We start from the raw sequence: 21806 nt of genomic DNA, 5'->3' as shown, positions 1-21806 counted from the left end.
TTAGATCTATATTTTATTGTGGAAACATTAAAAAAAAAATTTATGATACAAATCGAGCGAGGCAAGTACAATGATATGGGGCAGAGTTCCAAGTCTTCATGCCCCAGACTGAATATATTTTGACATCAACTTTCTTTAAAAACAAGTGTTATGTTTTATTTTGTATTATTCATTTTTAAGTATAAGGTTAAATTATAAGTCTCGGAGTGTCAGTTAATGCTGCAAAAGATGTATAAGGCCTACTCTTTTGCAGCACTATCCAGCTACCGCGGCGAGGACGCCCTCCGAGAAGGTAGCCATATCAAAACTAAAAACAAAAAATTCCCCTTAGATTACTGGTGGATCCAAGGGGCATAATTATCGAGAGCCAAAATTGTAATTTGTAACATTAGCATGCCCTTTTTACCCAAGCATGCCCCCTTGAAAGTGAGGATATATATATATATATATAGGCCCAATTTTTTTGCTTGTAAATTTTTAGGGACGAAATGACTTTGAATTTTTTGTAAAAACATTTTGTAATGCTTATCAAATTTGCATCGGGAAAATATGCCCTCCATAGGCCCCCCACCAAAAAAAAAGTTTATCAACCCAAATTTTAGGGGAGACCACATGAAATTTTTAGGGGGGGGGGTCCACTGGAATTTAGGGGGCACGCAGGAAAAAAAATTGTCAAGCAAAAAAAAAAGGTTATCAACAAAAAAATTAGGGGGGGGCGATTGTCCCCCCACCTCAAATTTAGGGGGGACACGACCCCCCCCCCCCCGCTGCCTATGGGGGGACGTTGTTACCCTTTTTTTGCTAATTTTTTTTTTCGGTCCCCCCCCCTTTGATAACCTTTTTTTGTCAAAGATTTTGGTGCCCCCCTAAATTTTTTGACTCCGCTGCTAATAGTGCCCCCCCCTTTGGAAAATCCTGGACCCTCCCTTGCCTAGATATAGATGTTTAAAGAATTAATTATTTTGAAAGTCAGAGTGCCCCCGCCCCCCATGCTTTAGTTATCATGGCATAAAACTTGTCATATCTAATCCTTATATCAGCAAGAGGTCACAGCATACTATCCGTCACCAAACGACTGCATTTGAGCCATTTATTTTCTCTTTTCTCTTCTTTCTATTTTTTGTTGTTATTTAATCATTGTTTATTTGGATAAGCTCGGATCCGAGACTAACTGGGACGGTGAACGCACTTTCGTTCGAGTTGTGTATTTACGTAACAATACGCCGAGGCGAGAAAGGACACGCCCACAATCCCTCGTTCAGTGCCGAGCTCTGTGAATACGTGTCGACGAAATTTCAAAATTAAATTTGTACACAAATCTGTCACAATTCGGACCAACTTTAGCCTCAGATTAACAGATATTTAGATCTCTTTGGAACACTAAAAGTCATTCACTTGGGGTTTTTGAATATGCTGATTCAGGTGAGGTACTTTTCAATGCTTTTAAACATAGATTTAAAAAATTAGATTTTCCTTTTAATATCCCTAATAAAAGATATGGGCAACACGAAAGACGGTCCTTGGTCTTGGAAAGACCCTTTCGTGCAATCGGCCCTTTGCCTTGTTGTAGGGCCACTCATTCTGTTACTTTTCCCTGAGCTGTGTGTCGGGGGGGGGGGGGGGCCGGGGAATAAGGGGCCGTATTCTGAAAATTGTCTTAAGAGAAATATTCTTGTAGCTTTAGAGTTACAATAAAATTTGTATTCCGAAAATTTTTGTATCTTGTAACTTTCGCTGAGCGCGTATAATGTCAGACTCAGAGCTAGAATTATGCGTAAAGTTAAAACGGCGCATAAATATCCCTTTGCGCAAGATAACATATGGAGATAAAAGGTATTCTGTAAATTCTCTTATCTTTGCGTTCTGTTTAACTTCCTTGCAAAATACAAGAAAATTTACAAGAGGTAGGGGGCTATCGTAACTTATTGTTGCATGCGATATTTGTCCGTCTGCAATAATTTTTTCTTGCTGCATCCCGCAAGAACATCATGTTTTACAAAAGGAGACATTCCAAAAACATAACGACGGATTGGTAGACTTTTCAGCAATTAAAAATTGGTGTTCGAGACGATGAATCTTCAGAGAAAATATATCTTTGAGAAGAGCCACGTGTATTTTTAGCACAGAAGCGCACAAGCATAAGCGTCGGGGGCGCAAGGAAATTACGCCTCATCAACAATTCGCTTCATTATTTTTCAGAAGAGATGCTTCTATTGCTTGACCTAAGAATATAACAAGCTTAATGATTGGTTGATGATGAAATATTGGGCGTGTCGGAGATAAAATAGGGGACGTAAAAAGTTAAGACAATTTTTCAGAATACCACCCAAGGTTGGCAATGTTTGGCATATTTTCTCTTGTTTTGGAGGACAAATGCTTCATTATTTGACACACTGTCAGTTTCCATTAACGTTTCAGTAAGTAACATACTTACAGCCTTTTAGAGGTGCTGGTCAGAAAATTGAGGTTTGTCACAGTTTACAGGGACTGTCTTCAGTTTCCAATGATTTCTCCAGACAAGAAATCCAGGGAAGTTCATTCAACTGTCAAAGCGCCGACACCAATCAAGTGTGCTAGTTGATGTACAAACATATCGGGTTTCATATCAAAATTATTGGAAGACGGCATGCGGCATTGAGGTCAGTGAATCTGTTTTTACAAAAATAGCACTCTCAATCCCAGTAATTGCTGTCTATGTCCCACAGAGGTAAGTAAAAATAAAGCTGTCCCCATAATTCATAAATGTTGAGGGCTTAAAAAGATGAAATGTGAAATTGTAGGTCTACATGAACTTGTTAATTGTTGTAGGTTTGAAGGAACATTTATTTGTCAAAATCAAAACAGCCCCTGCACAGAGAGGTAAATCAAGAAATAAGAGCAATAGCAAAGAGTTCCATATGCACCCCCACCAAAAATAACAAAAGATTGTTGAGACTTCCGGTTCATTCACTTCAGATTTTTCTATCAATTTTTTGTTTACTCTTGCTTTTTTGTAATATATAAATTATTATCAATCATGAGCTATATCCATACAAAATAAACATAATACTACTATTCAATATCATATCAATTAAATATATATATGGACAGAATATAAGACTAGCTGACAATGTCTAAATCATACAATCATTTAAAGAAATATCAATTGGCATTATGTAATAATATCTATTCACATACCTTCAATAATATAGATCAAAACAAAGTCTAAAAGAACCATATAATTATGGTAAAGTCAAATAGATATCATTTCAACAGAGTATTTACAAATACATTTTTGTTATTATGTAACTTAAGATAATAATTATCATAATAACGTCATGTAAACCATTAATAAGCAACTCACCGAAAATTTACAGGAAACAATCTGGAACTATTAAAGTCTAATCTGTCAATGACGATACTTTTGGCAAACAAGCAGTCTAATAAGTTTACAGTGTAAAAATACAATTCACAATCAAGTATTCAATATTAAACATCAATAAATACAAATAAGAAATAATCGTCATTTCTTATTATCATAGTAGTCTACAGTATACAAATAGCGAATAGGCATGAGTGCGATGGTGCGAGATTTCGCATGAGGTGAAAGAAAGATGCTCTATTCAATGAGGCGTTAGCCGAGTTGAATAGAGCGTTTCTTTCACTGAATGCGAAATCTCGCACCATTGCACGAATAAGAATATTCGCTATTTGTGTTGTACAACGCCTCGGAATTTAGCGAAAAAAAACAAAAAAACAAGAGTTTATCCCTATAGGAATCTATGAAAAGGGAGCAAAAATACTGAAAGCGGAAAGCAAAATCCCACAAGCGCACACGACCTTGGGCATTGCAGTATTGCGCATTTAGCCAGCAGGCTTATATGTGCATTGCACCTTCATTTTTACTGAGCGCAATGAATTAAATCGTATTGTGATGTCACCTCCTAAAGCCGTGCAACGGTACATTTTGGATGGTACGTCTTGTGCAACGGTACAATGTTTGACATTCAGCCTCCCATTTGCTTGCGTACAACAATCTAAGTAGGCGTTGTACAATACATGTATATACCCTCATTCATGTAGCTCTCTCATTTGTAACTACAATTATCGTCAACCACAGTTCACATTCTTTTGACTATTAGTAAGTTAAAAGAAATTAATAAATTAACCACAATTTCACGTTCATATAAAATATTAATTTCATCAATTCAATAGGACATGTACTTCTACTCACCAGTAAGCCGTTGTAAAACTTTCTTTTTCCAACGTAACAATTAAAATGATATTCAGATGATAAATGGTCGTTGATCAGCACAAGAAAATAAGTTACACCTGCTTTCGAGAGGAAATCCATTTCTCTGACAAAATAAACTTAAAAAAGAAAATATGTATTACATTACATACTATGTACATGCAGTTATTTTTTGTGATAAATGTTTAAAACACACAGAAGTGATCTATAATCACTATTTCTTTTTATTAACAACAGATATTCAACAGGAGTGCGTTCAGTGTCCATCACCTTAGCCATACGGGACAAAGTAAGAAACTGTTCAAAATGGAGACAAGTAGCAGCGGAGAAAGACAGATGTCTTCGGAAGAACCAAGGAGGTTTGCTAAACCTGACGAGGTGAACTATGCCTTGAGGCAAGATATGGGACAGGGCTACACGAGGAGTACAATTGAGATATCAGCCTTAGGTAAGTATAGCTGAGAGGCTTTTGGAGAGTCACTTGTGAATGCCAGGCTACTCTCCACAAAGCCCAGCTCTATTACACTGCATAGTAAAAGACAGCAAAAAAGTATTTAAAGGACAAGTCCACCCCAACAAAAAATTAATTTGAATAAAAAGACACTGAAATTTTCATCAAAATCGGATGTAAAATAAGAAATCATTACATTTTAGAGTTTTGCTTATTTTCACAAAAACTATCCTGGTCGGTATGCAAATGAGGAAACTGATGACGTCATCCACGCACTTTTTTTGTGTATTTTATTATATGAAATATTAAATATTCTAATTTTCTCCTCATTGTCAAGTTAAACAACGATTAATTCCTCCCTGAACATGTGGAATTTACATTGTTTAATTCTATATGGTTTAGTCAAGTTGGTCATTATTGTCAAATCTGTAAAAAATGAAATATTGTATAATTCAAACAATAAAAAACAAAAGAAATAGTCAGTGATGGACATCGTCGACTATCTCATTTGCATGTCACTCAGTTGTGCATATCACTGCTTTGTGAAAAATAAGCGAAACTTTAAAATGCCATAACTTATTTTATATCCGATTTTGATGAATTTTTCAGCATTATGTTAATTTGATATTTCTCTATTTATTCAAATCAAGATTTTTTAGGGATGGACTTGACCTTTAAATATACATGCAGCCATCCCATGCATCATGAATTTCTTGTGCAGTGCAGTAGCAAGGTAAAAAACCCAGAGACTTTCTGAAATAGGGCTTACAGGCAACACAACAATTCTTTCAGGCCTAATTATCAGCCAGGAACTAGATGAACATTTATCTAGTGAAAGACAAGAAGCAACGAACATGATGCGATCCTTAACCCTAATTCTCCCGGGGGGGGGGCCATTATGGCCCCCCCCTCGACAATTTTCGCGATATATCTGCTGCGCAAAATTTTTTGACCTCGCCGCTCACTGACTTTTTACTTTCAAGTCTCGCGCAAATTTTGAGCCCAAATTTGTGACGCCCGGGTACACGGTTACGACATTACGCAACATTATATAAGTGCATGTCAGACCCAAAATTGCTCATAAACGTGATTTCATGTACAAATCCAATGCAAATTGTGTATTTAGCCAAAATTCATAAATGTATCATTATTTCTACTTTTACTGATTAAACTTAATTTATTTTGCCTTGTTTATGATCAGAATTAAGTCTGGAACAATTTCCATTGATAAAACAATAAAAAACAAAAAGTAAAAAAACAAAGAAATACATAAGAAATTCATAAAACAATAAAATACATAAGAAATTGATTTCCAAACTGAAGTTTTTTTTAATGCGATTGTTAAGAATGCTACAAAGAATATTTTTACCAAAAATTAGCACTCTAGGAGCTTTATTTAGTGAATTAGAGCAAAAAGTATGATTTATGCATAAATTAGCATAATTAATTCATATAAAATAAAATCTCATTATTTTGGAAAATTTTACCATACAGCCTTGTAGATTACATCGCACACTACCAGCGTGCAAATTTTTGCATCGCTCGCGCGATCGGCGGCCGAGATCTTAAGGGGGGGCCATAATGGCCCCCCCCCGGGAAGGACAAGAATCAAAATACCCCGGGAGAGTTAGGGTTAACTTGTGACAAGAAACCTTAGAGAGTTCATGCATGGTTTTGGTAAGCCTATGTTACAGGTACAAAATGAGCAGAACCACTACAAAGTGAACGACACGAAGCAATAAATATGATGTGATCATTCACTTGTGACCAGAAACCAGTGATGTGCCTATGTTTCTTAATTATCCATTAGGTACCAAATACAACAGACCCAAAATATACAAATGTAATGTTTTTGTGAGAAAATGTTAGATTTGGTTGAAGTTTTATTAAATGACTGCATAAATAAATCAACCTATTCATAATTTTTGTGTGTGCAGGAATGTACATGTATCTTTCACCTTGGCCCTGTCTTAAAAAGAGTTGCGATTGATCCGTTCAACCTCAGCTGCACTGGCAGATCCAGGGGGGGGGGGCACAGCCGGCCCGTGCCCCCCCCTTTTGAGAAGCAAAATTAAAATTTGTAATGTAAAAATGCCATTAAAACAGAGGTGTGCCCCCTCTTTTGAAAGTGAAGACCTTCTTTTTTTTTTGCTTGTCAAATTTTCCGTCCGAAAAAATGTGCCCCCCCTTTTGGAAAATCCTGGATCCGCCCTGCTCAGCTGTATGGAAATACATCTATATCATAATTTCTACAACAGGAAATTTGCACAATGCCCTTTAGAGAAACACACTGAATTTTCAGGAAAACAATGAATGTATAAATGTACATCATATCTGGGAAATATTTTGAAGAAACATGCATTTAGATGTTGACGTTGCTGGCTTTCCATAGTTGTGGTTGATCGGATCAATCGCAACTCTTTGTTAGATGGGGCCCTGATTTGTGAACTAGTGTAGCAGACCTATTCATCAAGTCATAGACAAGCAGCAATAAATATGATGCAATCCTTAACTTTTGACCGCCAAGAAGATTTCATGAACTGTTTTAATATGTTTCATTATCCATTAGGTACCAAATACAACATGGTGTATGGTGAATGGGTACCTGTGGATAGACCGGTTGAAGGATGCCCAGTGGTAATCTGCATACACGGCACACCAGCAACAGAGGGAGCCTTCCGTCCAATAGGCAGTCGGATTGCGTCGTGTGGCTACAGAGTTTTGGCTGTCAACTTTCCAGGTAATCGTTGATTGTTTTGTCTTGTCTTGATAGATGTGAGTGATAAGTTGGATCCAGGGAGTGTTTCATCAATATTTTTGTAAGACAGAAGGTAGGATATGACTACTTTCCTTGATTTTGATTGGCTTACAAGCACAGTTCTATGATAATTGTTGGATAAAAGATATAACATCTGACAAGTCCTCTCATGAAATCCTCCCCAGATGACCATAGGGGCGATTCCATACGTGTCGTACGGGACATTTCTACAATTTCCAGTCTCTAATAGCAGAATGCTTGAGTGATAAAATTTTCTTTTTTGTCAGTGATAAAGTTATAGAGGGTAGTCATGTGAAATACCGATAACCAACAAAAAATGTTTGATTGTGGGTGAATTACAGGTGAAAATGTGTGTCGTACAGGATTCGGAAACGTCCAATACGACGCGTAACATTTTCATCTCTAATTCACCCATGAACAACGTATAGTTGTTGGTTGTCATATTTTACATGACTACCCCATGGTACTTTATTATTACCACAAGACAAATTGGAGTTTCTCAATTGTTTAGACAGCAGGATGCACAATGTTGTGAAAATGGCTGATTTTTCTAGCATGGAATCGCCCATAGAGGCCTTCAATTTTGATTTTTTTTTTTTAGGGCAAGGCTGCTTTTCTAGAGGACTTTTCCATTTATTACAGCTTAAATGATATAAAGGGGGAAAATTCCATGGCCAATTTATGCCACTCAAATTGACATGAAGGCTTTACCTATACAAATGAGAAAATAAAAATGATAAAAAAGGCAAAAGGCATATTTTCAAGGCAATTGCGAGGGACATTGAGGCCAATCAAAAGACCTAGTTCATAATCGAAGATGGATGAATGAGGGTTGATCTGAAGACCATTTGTAATAAAATTGTGTACTTTTATGTCATTGATTTTAGTCAAACCCGTCTTTTAGAGACCATCCTAGGAAGTCAAGAGAAGCAGACTTTATTATGAGGAGGTGGTCATTATGATCAGATTCTTATAAAGCATATTTCAATGGGGAATATTTTCAAGGGAAACCATACTTTATACACAGGTGGTGCTTGTATACAAGCCTTGAAATAAGCAGCTGCAGATTGCCCCCGGCTCACAGGCTTTTTACAGGAACCGGGGGCAATTTTCTGGAACCGGGGGCAATTAAAAAAATATATATATAATGGTGAACCACACCGCAAATTTGTTTATAGTAAGTGCAGCTCCTGCAATTTTTTAATTAGTACATGAATAGCATGCTAAGTATTAGGCTTATTCAAACATTTAAGAAATCAGATTTAAATGTTTAAGTGTGTTTTGACACCCTCACTCCACATCCCCTTTACAACCACACACACATGGGCTTATTTATTTTTCATCTTTAATGAACAATGAACCCCGCCCCCCAAAAAACAAAAACAAATCTAAATAAATGAATAAAATAAAAATATAAAAACAGAGAGAGAAATGGAGAAAGAGAGAATTCAGATCAAATAATAATAAATTTAGAAAGAAATTAATAATTTTTAAGGTTTTTTTTCATGGTTAGAATCACGGGTGTGGGTGAGTGTTTGTGTGTGATTGTGACTGTGAGGTGCACTTGGATTGCATATAAATTATGTTAAAGAAATGAAATCAATATATCTTACTCGGTCTATTCAAATTCCAGCACATAGCCACAGGCTATGTACATGTATTGTAGGTTCATGTACCTTAAGTTTTTCACAAGTTATTTGAAAACGCAGATCTCCACAGAAAATGCCTTTCATTCTGAGAGAGTCTAAATTTTGTGAAAATGTATTCATTAATAACTTAAATATTCATCACAATGAAGAAATCAAAGTTTTTTGACAGTTTTCAAAAATTAACATGAAATCTAAACTATCTGAAACTGAAAATCACCATCACTTAGGCCATTACTGATAGAATTCTCACCCAGAGCTCTGGCAGAGAACATGAGCTCAAACTGGCTAGCTAACACCACACTCAAGTGCACGGCGTCCTATTTTTTTTTTTTAGATGGAGCCTTGTTTGATGATTTATTGTCTGATATTTACCCCTCTCCAAGAAAGAAATTAAAAAGCTACAATTCACAACTATAAGCTAAGTGATTTTGGATTATTAAAGCTCCGTTTTGACAAGCAAAGTCGGTGACTTTGAGGATAAAAGACTCGCACATCGTATGTGCTGTGAACAGGGATTTAATTCCTGTGCAATTCAGATTACTATTTCGCAGAATTGTGATATCCCAACTGGAAATGTGTGCATTAGAAGTTGCACATGGTGAAGTATGGAAAAACCGCTACCGGAAGCACGCGTGCACGTGTATTACAGAAAAAAAAAAGACGGACGTAGCTCACTTTTTATGGTACAGAAAAAAAGACGCACTTGGCAATTTGAAACTGTGCTTATTGTAAATTGAAAGTTACTTGATTTTGGCTTTTCAGATATTTAAATTACATGTATGATATGGCTTCACTGCTCACTCACGGCGGGCGCAATTACCTGGAAAATATTTGCGCCCGGTCGTCAAAATTTTGATGATTTTGGGGCTTTATGGGCGCAATTGATGGCTATATGAGCGCGAATTTGCGCTCAGAGCCCGGTTATTTCAAGGCTTGCTTGTATACAGTTGATTGTGTAAGCAAGTGTGACTATTATTATTAATCTTTATTATTATTTTCATTATTATTATGTTATTATTATGATATCATCATCGTTATTATCATTAATTTTATTTCATGCAGGTATGGGGTACACACAGATTGATCCAGAGCGAAAATATGACCACTCATCTTCAGATAAAGCAGAACTTGTCAAAGGCTTTATAACTGCTATGCAGTTAGATAGGTATTAAAAGTTTTGCTAATTCCTGCTTTTCCTTTTAAAGGTTTCTTAATTGCCCTACAAAAACTAGACTGATTCTTACTCTGTTCATGTGAAGGTTTTATAATCACTCAATATGTAAAGCTACACAAAATATTGCTTTGTGCTGGCGAAAGGTTTCATAATTGCTCTAAAATATAGCTTGCTTTACTGATTCTTACTTCATACTTGCTAGTTTTCATAACTGGTCTACAATATGATAGGTAAGCCCTGGGGTAAAACTGCTCTGATTTGTTAAAGGGTTCATAACTTCTCTACTATTAGATAGGTAAAGCTAAAATAATTCTTACTTCTTAAGTTAATCAAGATGGTCTCGCATTTGCCTTGCAACTATACAGGTTTGTAAATGTCATTACAAATGCATCTTGTTAATCTTATTTGATTTCTCTGTGCAGTGTTGCCATGGTTATTGGCCATTCTTCTGGAAGCCATGTTGTTGCGGAATTAGGGGCAGATCGAGCCTTAGAAGGTATTCTTCAGGCTGCTTGCTTTCTTTGTGGGACGGGAATCACGCCCCATAAGTAAGTACAACCAATGATTGAATGAATAAATGGGTGGAAGGATGGATGAATGGTCGAGGAAAGAAGAATGGAATGGTACTTTATACCTGATGAGGTAATTCCTCTCCAAATGGCTAAACTGGAATGAAAGATTTGATAGTTTGATGGATGGATGGGAGGATTGATGGGTGGATGGATGGATGAATGGCTGGCTGGATGAATGGATGGATGGGTGGGTAGATTGATGGGTGGATGGATGGGTGGGTAGATTGATGGGTGGATGGATGGATGAGTGGATGGGTGGATAGGTGGATGGGTGGGTAGATTGATGGGTGGATGGATGGATGAGTGGATGGGTGGGTAGATTGATGGGTGGATGGATGGGTGGGTAGATTGATGGGTGGATGGATGGATGAATGGATGGATGGGTAGATTGATGGGTGGATGGATGGGTGGGTAGATTGATGGGTGGATGGATGGATGAATGGCTGGCTGGATGAATGGATGGATGGGTGGGTAGATTGATCGGTGGATGGATGAGTGGATGGATGGGTGTGTGGATGGGTGTGTGGATGGATGGATGGGTGGGTGGGTAGATTGATGGGTGGATGGATGGATGAGTGGATGGATGGGTGGGTGGGTGGATGGGTGGATGGATGGGTGGGTAGATTGATGGATGGATGGATGGATGAATGAATGGCTGGCTGGATGAATGGATGGATGGGTGGGTAGATTGATGGGTGGATGGATGGATGAGTGGATGGATGGATAGATGGATGGGAGGATAATGGGATGGGTGGATGGATGGATGGATGGATGGATGAATGGATAGATTGATGGATGGATGTATGGATGGATGGATGGATAGACACAGATAGATAGATAGATCAATGGATAGATAGATCAATGGATGGATGGATGGATGGGTGGATGGATGAGTGGATGGATGGGAGGATAATGGGATGGATGGATGGAAGGAAGGGTGGATGTATGAATGGGTGGTTGGATGGATTGATAGGCAAATGGATAGAAGGATGGATGAATATAAAGATGGATAGATGAATGGATAGATGGAAGAATAGGTGGATGAATTAACTGGATGTATGAGAATGGATTGATGGATATTATGGCATAGTTTAGGATATGGATAATATGTTAGTGGGAGACACTATAGTCAGCCAGACACTAATGAATTCAGAGAAGAAAATGAGGAAATACCTATCAAATAAAATGAGCCCATACCAAAATATGCGTTCATTGTTTCCAACAGGACACCACAGTGAAACAAACATGGCCACACTGCAATAATAAATATATGGTCCTTTAGTTCCATATCTATTACTGTATACATTTTATGGTTCAAAACTCAATATTATGAAGAAGCTGAATCTGAAGAAGTTTTTGCTCTAAGTAGGAAAATTGAAAATTATTGCATATTCATTTTACATTAATTTAACGAGTCATGTTTTATCAGTGGACCAGATTTTGATGGATTAAACGGCATCAGACTCTTGAAAGAATTTTGTTCACTTGATTTAGCACCTTTCTTTTTCATGGAAAACAGGTTATTCAAAAGGCTACACATGCCTGTCATACTTCGTCTGATCTTCAAGACAATGTACTTGCCATACATTGGGCGGATAGTCACATATTCCTTCGCTAAGATCATATACCTGTTGGGTTTTCGAGGTCGAAATGATGAAGCGCAAGCCCTTAGCTTCTATGAAGTGATGAAAACTGACTTTGATGCGGTAAGAAGCACAAATCACGGAAATGCCACTTTGAAGTTGTACAGAATTTTCTGACAATGTTCTCCAGTCTGTCTACGTCAGACTCGCATGGAACTGTTTCATAAAGTGATTTGACAGTGGTTTTCAATGACAAATGTTATAAGCTACTGAAATACTTGCATCTTATTGGCTGACATTGATCATTTTATTTTTGTCAGTGAAAGTCACCACACTCTGAAGTTGTACAGAATTTTCTGACAATGTTCTCCGGTCTGTCTACGTCAGACTCGCATGGAACTGTTTCATAAAGTGATTTGACAGTGGTTTTCAATGACAAATGTTATAAGCTACTGAAATGCTTGCATCTTATTGATCATTTTAATTTTGTCAGTGTAAGTCACCACCAAAAATGTTCACCTATTGACTATTGGGCCTGATTTGGTCGTGTCATCTATCAGATTCCCATAACCTCCCGACCCGGTCTTGAAGTCTTCCAGTGTTTGAGTTCCAGCATCATTATTTTGTGAATTGAGATGTTTTTGGAATTAAACATCCCAATAAATTCTATATGAGCGTAAAACTTTTGGAATTTAGATTTGAATCTCGATCCTCACAATATTGAAATTAATATTCAGATAGAATTATGGAGGGAGGATTTGTGTCACACCTTCATTTTCTTTTCCAAATGCAGAATTGTCGGCCATCCCCCTTATATTAAACCTAGCAACCAAAATATCAGTAGTTTGCACTACATGTATATACAAACTGGAGACTTGTCAGTCTCTGTACTTCCATTGTGGCATCTTCCTTAATTCATTTTTACTTCCTCTTAAGTTCACCACTATTTGCCCTTTTCTATACAAATTTGTCCAAAATGCAGGATGCAGAAAATTAGTACAAGAATACCGTATGCTGCTTACGCCATTTACAGGGCGTTGTACATGCCAGTTATTGGATGGATCGTGCAGTTTCTTTGCTCCAAATTCATTCACTACATGGGTTTTCGCGGAAGAACAACGGAGGCGCAAGTCTTGAGTATCTACGAAGCGGCCGTCTTGGACTTTACCGCGGTAAGAAGGTGGTGTTTGTAGACGTCTCTGCGGTGGTCAATCGCCCGTTGGTCTTCACTCGTTTCGTGTACTTTTTATCCGGTCTCATCCCACATGGTCTAATACTACTTCGTCTACGACCAATTAATTTATCTCATTCACCACTTTGTCTAGTTTAAACTTAAAGTTAGGCTTTACCTACATGTAGTCTGCAAGCACAGACTCATATTTAACACTGGTTCCAATTTTTACTGACTTAATGATTTTCATTACAGATCGAGCATGCGATCTTAAACACGTCGGAGTAATGCCGAAAATTTGTTTACAAATTATAATTTCTTCCTATTAAAGCCTTTTTATTGTCCACGGCGGACTGCATTTGCATATTAATGAGTCTGAAAGAAGAGGATCGAGGGTATTTGAATTCCAGTTCATCCTGATTTAGCAATGAAGCAGAATAGCATGGTGGTTAAGTCGCTGCCCGGAAAGCAGTAGATGGCAGGTTCGAATCCCACTGGTTCCAATTTTTTTTCTGACTAATGATTTTCATTACAGATCGAGCATGCGATCTTAAACACATAGGAGTAATGCCAAAAATTTGTTTACAAATTATAATTTCCTCCTATTAAAGTCTCTTTATTTACCACTTTAACCAATAACCATTCTAGAGTGAAGGCTAGAAGCCAAACTCTCAGTCCGTGCAGAGCCGGCCACGGTACATAATGAACCTAGTCTCACTGCTTCAGACTCTGAATTATTATGCACTATTCAAATTGTGAAAACCAAGTTTCTGTGCATGCAGACTTGGCTTTACCCATTTATCTCATATACACTTGGTCTAATATCACTCACTATATTTGATTAGATCGTCGTGTCGGTGCAGGAACGCCCTCAGCACCACACTTATGCGCATTGCAGGCGCGCAGAAATGCCCTTAGTAGCGCGCATTAGGGCATTGCGTAAGGGCGTTCCTGCACCAGTGAGGTGGGTGGAAGTTTGGTGCTAAGGGCATTCCTGCACCGACACAATGAGATGTAGGCATTAGAAAAAAGTGTAGTTGTGACCGAATTAAAAATGGACCAAATGAATATAAACTGTGACATCCACCTGGCCGTTTTTACTTTCCTTGTTGTTTTTCTTGATGCAAACTGGCATAGAACTACAATAACCCATTGCTCTTTGCCTCCAAGCACTTTGGAAGAAAGGTGTAGAGTGATGCCATTGACATATGCAGGGGTGTGAGAGTTCAGATTTTTAGCTGATTTCAGATTTTTTTTGTTTTGATTTTCAGCTTAATTTCAGCTTATTTTTGGCTTTCATCTGTACAAAACGTATGGGAGCTCCTTTTGTTTCAGACTTTTTCAACACTCTTCAGCTTTTTTCAGATCTTTTTATTTGTGACCACTCACACCCCTGCATATGGTTGTATGCTTTCATACAATTATAGGCATGGTTATATATGCGTGTACCCTGTAGTGTTGATGTCAGTTTAACACTTCATTTTACTAATGTTTTTCCCTTGTCATATTTTCAAATAAATACTGTTTCGTAAAACCTTACAATTATTGCAACTTGCCATTATGATAGCTACATGTACATGTACAATGGTAACACAATTCAAATGCCTATTGAAATCAATCGCTAGAGGGTATTCATTTGTCTCGCAATCTACTATGGTCAACAAGGAAATTCGTGATCACTCTCGCAAAAAGTGTTCACTAGCTTACAAGTTCACGAGCTTTCGAGTGCCGCTGCAACTCTTTATCAAGTGACGAAAATTATCTGATAACATGGTCTATTTATACCAATCCCCAGGACCGTACGCACGAACGCGGGAACAATAGAAGGGCACTAATCCGTTATGTGATTGGTCGGGCGTATATGCAAATAAGCCGGAGGTATATGCAAATACGCCGCGAGTCGGCAATATGCAAATAAGACAGAGTTGCAGCGGCACTCGAAAGCTCGTAAACTTGTAAGCTAGTGAACACTTTTTGCAAGAGTGATCACGAATTTCCTAGAAAGCTAGTGAACACTTTTTGCGAGAGTGATCACGAATTTCCTTGTTGACCATAGTAGATTGCGAGACAAATGAATACCCTCTAGCTATTATTTCATTCCGCAATAATGAACCTGATGATGTGGAAGAGGTTCATTGTGGTGAAGGGTTGAGTAGAAGAAATAACCAGTTGTCTCACGATGTAGCAAACGTAGTGGGAAAGCGACGTTTCGTCTGCAAGCTGCTAGACTTCGTCAGGCAATTAGCAAAGACGCTGATGCGCACGGGTTATATAGCTTCGGGAGCTATTGTCTGGCTCCACTCGGACGTGAGCTGCGCTGTGATTGGCCGATGCCGATGGCCAATCAGGGTCCGCTCTGGTGCTTGGTGCCCGCTGGAGCGTGCACTGCACGCTGTGACTGGCCGATGCAGCCGGCCAGTCAGCATCCGCGCTGGTGTCAGGCAGCCGCTGGTTGGCCAGCGGCTGATTGGCCAGCGGCATCGGCCAATCACAGCGCAGCTCACGCCCGAGTGGAGCCAGACAATAGCTCCCGACGCTATATAACCCGTGCGCAGCAGCGTCTTTGCTCATTGCCTGACGAAGTCTAGCAGCTTGCAGACGACACGTCGCTTTCCCACTACGTTTGCTACATCGTGAGACAACTGGTTATTTCTTCCACTCAATAATGAACCTATTTAGAAATCATGATTGTTGCAACAATGGCAAAGTTACCTTAATTGTCTTGATGAAAATGGTGCCCCGATTTTTTTTTTTTCTGTTAACGTTTCTTCATCTGTAAAACAAAATTACCTCAATTGTGGTGGTTTGATTCCTTTTACCGAATCGTTATTCCGCCCTTTATGACTTGTCATCTGTTTGATTTAAAGACGGACTGTAACTCTGCAAAAACCCAAGCATGAAGAAACAGATTGAAAATAAAACCTGCCCTTAAAAACACATGTACAAAACAAGTATCCCACTTTAGAAACCAAACTAACTCTTCAGAATGAAAATGACATGAATCTAATATGCTGCACTTTTCTTGATGTGATAGCAGTAACCTTTGTTCGTTCTACTTGTTTTTTTCCCCCCATTTAACATTTTCTTGGAAGATTTTCACTGTTTTGCATGTTTTGTGAAAATTCATTTTATCATTTTTGTTTTGTATATTATTTTCACAACTTTCAATTTTTCACATTCACATACTGTATATATACATTTACATTTATCCCATATTATTAAACAATGAATTCACTTGTATTTTATAGTTAATTTGATATACTTAAAATCTTGCTATATGATTGGTTGAAAGTCAAGGTTTTGAGAAAGTATGCATGTAGTTTTCCAATTAATTATCACTAGCGGTGATGGAATTTTTGTGTCTCGCTAATCACCTCAGCCCACATAGTCATAATAAGTTATGAATGACTTTGAGTAAGCACAAATCATTCTTTTTTGTCATTTTGTCTCCATCACACTCAATGATGGTAGAATACCTTTGTGACATCACAATACATGTAACAGTCTTCAGTCCTTTTGTGCATTGTACATGTATAGGTACACGTAGCAATTGGATGTGTTTTCTACATGTACACCGTAATAACAAATACTCATGAGGCTAATTTGAAATTCATATTGGTATGGTAATTAAATGGTGATTCAAAGTGTAAATTGATGAATTATCAAGTTTTTACAAATATGTATTGATATGCCTGTCTGATTGTAATATTTTCTTTTAGAAAGAAAATTTCCATTAAGTCGTTGGAGCCCCAATTTGCTGTCTGTCTAATATCCCCAGAGTGATCACTTGCGCAAGCAACCTGTTAGATTTTTGAGGTATCTTTTTATTTTCAATTTCCCCACAGTTTGGTAGATCTGTAAAGAGAATAGCCGAGAGGAAACTACCGGTCCTGCTATTCTTCTCCCTCGATGATGTCGTCGTTGAACCAGAGCTCCTCCAAGAAAACATTGACGTTCTTGGGGTTCCAGAGGTGGATATCAAAGACTACGATGTTAACGGAGAGTCAGAACACATCTATGGAGGTGAGTTTTTCAAGGTTACATTCTATCACCTTTCGCTTTTATTTAGTTCCTATTTTGTCTGAACATCAGGGGTCCATTTCATAAAACTTGTTATAATAACAAATCTTGATAATAGTTGAAAGCTACTGAATCCTTCAATCTGATTGGCTGATGTTAAATTTGTTAATTGAAGTCATGCATTTGTTATTATAACAAGTCCTTATTAATGGGAGCCTGACCAAGGTGGAATATGTTAGACTCTGCGTATAAAGTCAAATAATCGCCCAAGTCTGCATTATTTCAGACCAGAATATTCAAAGCATGTGTTGATAACATCTTCTAGGTCGAATTTCTCCTAAGTTGAACATATTTATATGGTCCCAAGAGATTTGACTGAGGCAGAGTTGCCTGGGTCCCGTACCACAAAGGTTAGCGATTAATCGTACGCTTGATATTCGCAGTTGATTGTGCATTGTAGTCGATACAATCAGTTATAAAGAAATGTTCTGCGATCATTGCTAAGCTTTGTGGTACTGACCCCTGAACAGTTTGCTGAGACCAGACTTTTTGGAAGGCAATGCAAATCAACAACATTAAAGAGCGTCTTCTGGGTTCAGCTAATTTGTGTTTCATAATACTGTGCAACAACATTCATTATCATGAGAGCCTTGTGGGTCTACCGCTAGTTCCTGAGACCTACAATATAGCATGGGCTGCGAGTGAGAACGGAAAGTGACTCTAGCAGTATTCCATGACTAGTTCCCATTGACATTAGCATAATGACTCGACTGACTTGACTAGTCTTGATTCACAAATGACTTGACAAAACTCTCGTGACTCTTTACAGCAACTCTGAATTTCTATCTAACATCCACTGGTTATAATACTATATAATGCACTATGATAGTGGAAAACACATCCTGATGGGTTAACACCCAACGTGTGTCAAATTTCTCATTTCTCAAGAAAATTGAAGCCCTAGAATCTTTGAAGCCCATACAGCCTCAAGGGAACAATCAAATAGGTTTATAATTTTACCATATAAATAGACTTATCATTTCCATTGTATTCTCTTCTCAGACGGGACCCTGCGGAGAGTTGTCCGCTTTGCCAAAGCTACCCATCGGCTACAGTTCACCAATCCGGAGAAGACTACAGCAGAGATTGTCTCGTTGCTGGATGCTTTAGGAAAAAGATGATGTTACTGAAACATAGTGCAACACATCTCACACACACCAAACAGGAATGATTTGAAATCGCTCAAAGTAAATGAAGTATAGTCTAAGGTGGTCTTCATGATCAGGTGGCCTTAAAGGCCAAGTCCACCCCAGAAAAATGTTGATTTGAATAAATAGAGAAAAATCAAACTAGCAGAATGCTGAAAATTTCATCAAAATCGGATGTAAAATAAGAAAGTTCTGGCATTTTGAAGTTTCGCTTAGTTTTCACAAAACAGTGATATGCACAATTCAGTGACATGCAAATGAGACAGTCAATGATGTCCCTCACTCACTTCTTTTGTTTTTTATTTTTTTAATTGTACAATATTTCATTTTTACAAATTTGACAATAAGGACCAACTTGACTGAACCAAATAGTATTCAGCAATGCTAACTTAACATGTTCAGGGAGGAATAAATCATTGTTCATTTGACAATGAGAAAATTAGAATATTTCATATAATACAATACAAAAGAAATAGTAGATGACGTCATAGTCTCCTCATTTGCATACCAGCAAGGATGTGCATATATCTGTTTTGTGAAATTAAGCAAAACTTTAAAACTTTCTTAGTTTACATCCGATTTCGATAAAATTTTCAGTGTTGCACTTGTTGGATTTTTCTCTTTTTATCCAAATCAACTTTTTGTTGGGGTGGACTTAACCTTTAATGAACAGGTTTCAAGTCTGGGTGGGTGTTTCAAAAGCTGTTCATCAAGTCCATTTGACTTTAAACTTGTTCTTATATGCTAAGTTAGCTACATAAGAATATATCATCACAAGAAAGGGTGACCATTCGTACGTAAGGGACAGCTTTATGAATCACCCGCCAGGTAATTTTGATGGGAAATACATATTCATATATACACATGGTATTTGTGATATATGTTCAGACAAATTTTCCTTGCCATCTGTTTAAAAAAGCAAATCTACCTGAAATACTATGATGCATTTTATATAGTATTATCGCGCTGTGGCCATTTATTCTGTTAATGATGTGCGTTTGTATTTCCGACCAATATACATTTTTTTAATACACAAAATTTATTCAAAAAAGATGTCTCAGTAATTACATTGTGATTGAGTTATATTGATTTTGTTGCAGCCATTTTTATCATGCTATTTGATGGTATAAAGTTGATTTTATTAGTCAGTGAATATTGAAGATAAAGATGAATGTTAGTTATATTAACAATTTCAAAATGTGTTCATGAAATAAGGAATGTGAATGTATGGATAAATAAATTACCACACAAGTGTCCGTTTGAATGAATGAACATATATGTTCTAAATGATTCTGGAAGAAATTGGTGTATTTGCTGAGAAATCAGCAAAATAAGCATGGGATTCTACACCAATGTTTGGTCTTATGCCCAGTGCGCACTATGCAATCCGATACGACACAACTAAAAAAAAAAAAAAAAGCATTTAGCATAAAATATGAAAATTCCAAGAAGAAAAATTACTTTATTTGAAGTTCTGCATAATGTTAGCAATAACAAAATGATAATTTTGTTTTGAGGCTATCCCTGTTGTCGGAGAAAAGTTAAAATCTGCTTCAAGTCTTGGCCGATGATGACGTCATTGCGATTTAGAATTAACTTTGCTTTTATTCCTACAGGGAGGCTGGAACCAGACTGAATCTTGATTTCAGTAGCCTCACCACTATTCTTATCTCTGATCACTAAGATTTCATTGGTTGGAATGTTCATATAAAATGTTATTATAATTTCTTTGAAAATCGGATCACAACGAATTGCATAGTGTGCACAGGGCTTTTTAAAGACTATTTTTTTGCCTGCCAGGATCCCAGGAAAAGGGTCATTATTATGTAATCCCTATCACTGAATCTGTTTTTTTTTCAAGTCCTGTTTGTTGGTCATACAGGTATAAAGTAGCTAAAAGAAAAGGTGGTATAAAGAGAACATTCCTTGTCATTTGTTGACAGATTTTGTGTCTGGCTAGACAAGTGTGTGTCTGATAAATATACTCTAAAATAACGAGTATTATACATGCTGGAAACCAAAATTTAGTAATATACAATAAAAATCAGTGTTTACTTTTTCTCAAGTACCATAACATGCATATTTGATATACTTGGCTATGTAAAGGTTCAATAAACCATGACAATAATTTCTTTTTATAAGAATAGTATTAATGATGATGATAATAACAACAACATTTCTATAATGCCTTATCTATTTTCTGTTTGCATAATGAGAATATCTTCCATATACATTTAATAAAAATTATGGAAAAATATATACATTTTACAGGGATGCATGTACGTGTATTGTCATTTATAAGCACAAATTGTAGATTCCGATGGTATATCTACTTGTCGTATTATGAAAACAGATTTATTCATGTGTGTGAAGGGAATTCCATTCTCTATGTTATTCAGTGTTTCTATATTATACAACTGCCCAAATACTTAATATCATTTATCATGTTAGTGCTTGCATATTAAGTGCTGTATAACTGATGCATGATTTTACTTATTCTTATTTTTGTTATTTAATTCTTGTGAACTGGAGTTTAATCTTGAGTTTTGAATATAATATACAAATATGCCATCCTTTCAGTAAGTATAGTAGGAATTATTTGTCCGATGTTGGACTGGCATTACTATTTGCTCATGCAGTGCGAGCTCGATCTGTCAATTGTCGTGTACATACTATTACTACATGCTCGCTGCAAACAAGTGCTTTTACTTGTGGTGACTGGGGTCTTGGTGCGCGCGTGCAATGGACAAATCGTATTGATCCAAAATTGCAAAAAAGACGATGACGTCATTGTAAAATGGGCTGAATGATTGATATCAAACAACCAATCAAATGACAAGGATCTATCTAGGTGACATATAATAGAAAATAAGATAAGAATACAGGTAACTCGGCCTAAGTCCACCTTCCATAAGTCGAATAATCGCCTATGTCGAAGCATGATGTTAATGTCTGTACTAGTGCGTAT

The 21806-nt window shown here is 37.2% G+C and overlaps 1 protein-coding gene across 2 annotated transcripts; it reads left to right on the top strand.

Annotated features, from left to right (window-relative positions):
* The first annotated feature begins 4156 nt into the window (after positions 1–4156).
* Positions 4157–21806, top strand: LOC129268167 (uncharacterized). Of its 2 annotated transcripts, none has more exons than XM_064104865.1 (7): positions 4157–4679; positions 7252–7422; positions 10173–10275; positions 10707–10832; positions 13422–13611; positions 17456–17633; positions 18693–21806. In XM_064104865.1, the coding sequence occupies exons 1-7, from the start codon at positions 4538–4540 to the stop codon at positions 18809–18811; spliced, it is 1029 nt and encodes a 342-aa protein (XP_063960935.1). In that variant the 5' UTR covers positions 4157–4537; the 3' UTR covers positions 18812–21806. The 2 variants fall into 2 exon arrangements, with proteins under 2 accessions (XP_063960935.1, XP_063960936.1); XM_064104866.1 differs by lacking the exon at positions 13422–13611 and adding an exon at positions 12376–12562.

The sequence above is a fragment of the Lytechinus pictus genome, chromosome 9 (genome assembly GCF_037042905.1).
Source record: "Lytechinus pictus isolate F3 Inbred chromosome 9, Lp3.0, whole genome shotgun sequence".
NCBI classification, from domain to species: Eukaryota; Metazoa; Echinodermata; class Echinoidea; order Temnopleuroida; family Toxopneustidae; genus Lytechinus; species Lytechinus pictus.
The sequence above is the reverse complement of the archived record's forward strand: the minus strand, read 5'-3'. Positions and strand labels throughout refer to the sequence as shown.

Bases quoted from the DNA above. Each gene is read 5' to 3' on its own strand.
- LOC129268167 (XM_064104865.1), top strand. From the start codon at position 4,538: ATGGAGACAAGTAGCAGCGGAGAAAGACAGATGTCTTCGGAAGAACCA. The intron at 10,833-13,421 runs GTAAGTACAACC...TCCAAAATGCAG, and splicing joins ACGGGAATCACGCCCCATAA to GATGCAGAAAATTAGTACAA. The intron at 13,612-17,455 runs GTAAGAAGGTGG...ATTTCCCCACAG, and splicing joins CCGTCTTGGACTTTACCGCG to TTTGGTAGATCTGTAAAGAG.